The following is a 6,181-nucleotide window of genomic DNA, read 5'->3' as shown; positions in this document are numbered from 1 at the left end:
ATACTTTTCAAGGAAAAAAGATATTCCAGGGGGAGGTATAAAGTGTGGGAGACATGGTGGGATCCATGAACTGGCTATATATGAGAGAGTTTCACGCCTCTAGTGCTTGCCACTGAGTTACAACTTTCCACCATATTCACCATGAGGGAGAATCCTCAGTTAGAGAAAGCCATCTACCTATATTAAGTAAATTCCTACCCTTTGTAGATCAGGCCTTGAAAATTGGACAGTGAAGGGTCTGCAATGCCTCTGGCTACCTGAGCTGCCTTTTCAACACAACCGCCAGGCCTACTGAGACACATAGGTTAATGAACCTGATATAGTGCACACCAATTGTGATAGGAATTGGAGATTGTTTCCTAGAGTTATACTGGAGCTCCTAAAGAAAGCAATCGGAGACATTGAGCTTTACCATTCTTCCCTAATTTTCTAACTTTACTTTCTAATTTCTCAGCAAAAATCAAAACCAAAATACTCTTTTTAAAAAAATTCAAATTATACATTTTGGATTAAATCAGAATAGAGGGATATTTTTAACTTGGTTATAAAAAATCTCATGCCCTCTTGAAATAGACATGTTTTGGATAATAAGCATTTCTTATAGTGCCCATTTGAACAAAATTACATGACAATAGGAGCATATTCTCCTAACAACTAATTCATGCTTTGTGTATTTCAGCTATCGACAGCAAGAAGATGAGGAATCTTCTCAATAGCCGTAAGCTCCAAACCCCACAATTAACTGTCTCTTTCATAGTAAAGATAATAAATAAAAGCCGTAAAAAGTTAGTAAAATTTGGTAAGGTTGTGTTTTTTTCCCCCATTGAGGTATAATTAACGTAACATCATATTAGTTTCAGGTGGACAATGTAATGTTTTGATATTCATATATATTGCAAAATAATCATTACAATAATAGCAAGCATTTTGTTCATTTTATGTTTTTATAAACTGAACACTTAGCTTTTTATTATTGTTTGTTATTCTTAAGATATTTAAGTTTATAAATTTACATCAAATACAATTTTAAATGTTGTGACTTACAGAATATAATTTTTAAAATTACATGGTATTTTTTATATTATAACATATGTAACTATAATTCTAACATTCTATTTTAATATTTTATTTATTTATTTATTTATTTTTTATTTTAATATTTTATTTAAATGATTATTTTTTAAAATACTATCCCAGTTCAGAGAGTGCTTTAAAGTTGTAATTAGTTGGCTTCTTCCTGTTAAAAGTTCTCTGTTTTCTTGCATTTTTGTTGAAATATCTGCTATAGACATTTTTTTTGCCCACCCCCCCAATCAAATACATCCATTAAAAATGTTTTAAGGACAATAAAAAAATGATGAACATTCCCTATATAACTTGCAACATTTAACATATTTCCAAATATTATCAATATTCATATATTTGTTCTCATTCATGTTTTCTGGTTTTTGGTAAATATTTTTCTTCCATTGTGTTTTGTTTTTTTCTCTAAACACATGTTGATGTCTTCTAGCTAGCCTTTATGTTTTTTAAATCCATATATTAACCTTTATTTCTTAGATATCAAACTCAAGGATAAAGCAAGAACTATGCATAATGAAAACATTATAGGCTAAATTTCTCTCATCAACTTCAATTGACTTTCCAGTCTTTGATGAGTAACTTTCAACTTTTCTTATCACTTAATCTTTAAATATTTGATCAATATCATTTTTTAAACATTATATTCCATTTTATATTCATGGTTAAAATTATTTACCAATCCCTAAAGTTTCCTATTATATTTTACTATTGCCCATTCTTGAGTCTTGACTTAGAGTTACCTTTTTGCCTGCTAAACTATTTCAAGTCATTTTAAGCAAGAAAATTATACAAATGGTATATTTTCTGAGTACTTGCATATGTAAGAATTTCTTTCCATTTCCTTTATCTCTTTTATAAGAAAATTGGGTCATAAACTTTCCCAAATAATTCAATAAAGAATATTCTGTTCCTTCTAGTGTTTTTGCTGTAGAATAGGAATCTAAGACGGGTGTGATTTTTGTTATGAAGGTTTTTTATTTCTGGATGAAAGTAGGAAATCCTTATCATATAACTTGTTTGCCAAGAGATCTAGCTGTGGTTGTATTTTTCACTGAATTTTGAGTAGAACACAAAGAGTGTTTTCAATATCCACACTATTTTTTTCTTGTTCTGGAAAAACAAGAGAATAAATTATCTTATCATGATAATTTATTATTGACTAGAGGCCCAGCGCACAAGATTCGTGCACTGTGGGGGGGAGTGAGGGAGGGGCGGGATCCCTCAGCCTGGCCGGGCTCTCAAAGTCCGGAACCCTCGCTCCTTACTGCCTGCCTGTAGCGGAGGCAGGGAGGCTCCCGCTACCACTGCTGTGCTGGCCAGCCGTGAGGCCAGCTTCAGAGAGGAAGGGAAAGTGAGAGAGAGATAGAAACATCAGTGATGAGAGAGAATCATTGTTTGGCTATCTCTTGCATGCCCCACATTGGGTATCAAACCCGCAACCCAAGCAGGCATGTGCCCTGATCAGGAATCAAACATGGACCTCCTGGTTCATAGGTTGATGCTCAACCACTGAGCCACTCCAGCTGGGTGTATTCTTTTTTTTAAACTATGTTTTTATTGATTTTAGAGATAGGAAATGAGAGGGATAAAGAGAGAAATATCAATGATAAGGGAGGATCATCTATCAGCTGCCTCCCGCACACACCCTACTGGGGGTCATGCCCACAACCTGGGTAATAAAGGCCAAATATGACAAACCCGCAGCCAACATCATATTCAATGGGCAAAAACTTACAAGTATTTTCCTTAAGATTGGGAACAAGACAGGGATGTTTGCTTTCACCATCTTATTCAACATAGCACTGGAAGTCCAAGCCACAGCATCAAATTCAAAAGTTTTTGCACAGCAAAGGAAACTATCAACAAAAGGAAGAGACAACTCACTCAATGGGAGAACACATTTGCCAAAGATACATCTGATAAGGGATTACTATCCAAAATTGATAAAGAACTTATAAAACTCAATAGACACACACACACAGTCCAGTTAAAAAATGGACATAGGACCTGAATAGACACTTTTCCAATGAGGACATACAGATAGCCAACAGACATATTAAAAGATGCTTAATGTCACTAGTCATTAGAGAAATGCAAATTAAAACCACAATGAGATATCACATCACACCTGTCAGAATGGCTGTCATAAATAAATAAACAACAAGTGTTGGTGAGGGTGTAGAGAAAAGGGAACTCTCATGCACTTTGGTGGAAATGCAGATTAGTGCAGCCACTGTGGCAAAGAGTATGGAGTTACATCAAAAAAATAAAAAATGGAGCTGCCTTATGACCCACCAATTCTACTTCTGGGAATATATCTGAAGAAATTAATAAAATTACTTATATTGTATTTTTGATGCTCAGTAAATTATCTACTTATTTATTTATCTATACTAATATATGCTTTATTTAGAGAGACAGAAGTTGACCCTAGATTGGATGCCTTGAAATATTAGTAAATATTTCTTTTGAACCTCAGGTTCAAAAAGACTAATTTGAAGGAATATACGCACCCCTATGTTCTCTGCAGTGCTATTTACAATATGCAAGGTTTGGAAGCAACCCAAGTGTCCATCAGTAGATGATAGATAACAATGCTATGGTACATTTACACCATGGTATACTATGCAGCTATAAAAAAGCAAGGAAATCTTAATCTTTCTAACTGCTTGGTTAGAGAGCATGATGCTAAGTAAAATCAGCCAGTCAGAGAAAGCAAGAACCATATGAGTTTGCTCATATTTAGAATCTAATGGACAAAAAAACTAACAAACCAAAGAGAAATAGACCCATAAATAGAAAAAAGACTGACAGCTGTTAGAGGGGGAAGGGGTTATGGGGTTGGGTGAAAAAGATGAAGGGATTAAGAAAAAAAATACACAAACTCATAGGCACAGACAAGAGCATGGTGATTACCAGAGGGAAGAGGGATTGGAGGGAGATAGAAGAGGATAAAGGGAGTAAGTGGTGATGAAAGAAGGAACTTGACTTGATGTGGTAAATACATACTACAATATAGATGGTGTATTATAGAATTGTACACCTGAAAGCTATATAATTTTATCAACCAATGTCTCCCCAATAAATTCAATTAAAAAGAGAAAAGAAAAAGGACAAGAGCCATATTATTTCACTCATATGTGGAGTGTAATAAAACAGAAAGCCACAAATAAACAACGTAAACAAACAAATTTACAGACACAGACAATAGAAAGGCAGTTATCAGGGAAAGGCGGTGGGGGTGGGTGAACAGGATAAAGAGGGTCATATTTATGGTGACAGAAGGAGACTAGACTTTGGGTGGTGAGCACACAATGCAATATCCAGATGTATTCTAGAATTGTACACTTGAAACTTATATGATGTTATTAACCAATGTTACCCCAATAAACTTAATTTAAAAAGTAGCCTTTCAATTTTTAGAAAACGACAAAAAGGCATTATTGTTTAAATTCTGGGTTTTGCAAAGACAACTTCTAGATTCATGTTAAGAAAAATCATGACTTATATTACAGACCTTTCAGGAGTAAAAATACAAACTTTACTGTGGATCCTCCTTGATTTTATATCTAATGATCACTTATCAGTTGGATGAATTCCAGCAATTTATGTTCTTTCTCAAGGCTGAGTTTTCTCATCAGAAAAGTGTTTTTGTTGTAAATGTATCTAAAACACTTAGGAGAGGATCTATACATTATTTTTTTACTTTTTTTATTGAATTTAGTGCAGTGGTTCTCAACCTTTTGGCCCTTTAAATACAGTTCCTCATGTTATGACCCAATAATAAAATTATTTTCATTGCTACTTCATAACTGTAATGCTGCTACTGTTATGAATCGTAATGTAAATATCTGATATACAGTATGGTCTTAGGCGACCCCTGTGAAAGGGTTGTTTGACCGCCAAAGGGGCCGCGACCCACAGGCTGAGAACCACTGGGTTAATAAAATTACTTATATTGTATTTTTGATGCTCAATAAATGATCTACTTATTTATTTATCTATACTAGGATATGCTTTATATAGAGAGACAGAAGTTGACCCTGGATTGGATGCCTTGAAATATTAGTAAATATTTCTTTTGAACCTCAGTAAGATCAGTAGAACCCCTACCAAGAACCTCAGAGACTGAGTGCTAGGAATGGGTTAGAGGGCAGGTGCAATGGCTTGTCTAAGCATCAGCACCCAAAGCAAGTCAGGATATGTCCCCCCACCCCCCTCATTTTTATGAAAACTAGCTAATGTATATTTCTGTGACAGGCTGTGGAATAAGGATGACATCTTCAAACATGCCATTACCAGCATACACTTCTACAGAAAGGATTGTCCAAGGAAGGGAAACAGCTATGGAAGGGGAATGGCCATGGCAGGCCAGCCTCCAGCTCAAAGGGGCAGGCCATCAGTGTGGAGCCAGCCTCATCAGTAACACGTGGCTGCTCACAGCTGCTCACTGCTTCCGCAAGTAAGTTCCCAGGACTGTTGTGAGTTTCCTTTACTTAGTTAGCAGTTGTCATCAATGGATTCAGTACTTGGGAAGAGTCTAATCTCACCAGTGTATCTTCTGCTCCATTATGAATGGACCCTCCTCTGTCCCCTAAAATGCATGATGCTTGCTCTATGCCCTGATTATGCTCATCTCTCCCTGCTCTAAATAATTATGCCGTTTGGTTTATATCACTCTTGTGGTTCTCACCATGTATTTTCCTGAATTATCATGACATTAGTATTATCTTTTCTACTACATCATAAGTTATTTTAGTGTAAAGATTGGTTATTATACATGTAACTAGAGGCCTGATGCACAAAAATTTGTGCACTTGGGGGGGGTCCTTCAGCCCAGCCTGTGCCCTCTTGCAGTCTGGGACCCTTAGGGGAATGACCACCTGCTGGCTTAGGCCCGCTCCCTGGGGGATTGGGCCTAAGCTGGCAGTCAGACATCCCTCTGGCAGCCAGGAGACCTCAGGGGATTTCCCATTTGCCAGCGGGGAGCAGGCCTAAGCTGCAGTCTGACATCCTTAGTGCTGCTGAGGAGGCGGGAGAGGCTCCCACCACCACCACTGTACTAGAAGCCATCAGCCTGGCTTGTGGCTGGGCAAAG

General features: G+C 36.5%; 1 protein-coding gene across 1 annotated transcript in view; it reads left to right on the top strand.

The window, feature by feature from the left end:
- The window catches only part of LOC102771184 (transmembrane protease serine 11F), a 53,520-nt gene that overhangs the window by 37,269 nt on the left and 10,070 nt on the right, over positions 1-6,181 (top strand). Inside the window, exons 6-7 of the mRNA XM_006753865.1 lie at positions 680-718; positions 5,344-5,545. Coding sequence (XP_006753928.1) covers positions 680-718; positions 5,344-5,545 — 241 coding nt within the window. The remainder of the gene's footprint in view (positions 1-679; positions 719-5,343; positions 5,546-6,181) is intronic.

Source organism: Myotis davidii, unplaced genomic scaffold (assembly GCF_000327345.1).
Source record: "Myotis davidii unplaced genomic scaffold, ASM32734v1 scaffold31, whole genome shotgun sequence".
In the NCBI taxonomy this organism is placed as follows: Eukaryota; Metazoa; Chordata; class Mammalia; order Chiroptera; family Vespertilionidae; genus Myotis; species Myotis davidii.
Note: the sequence above shows the minus strand (reverse complement) of the source record. Positions and strands in the feature narration are given on the sequence as shown.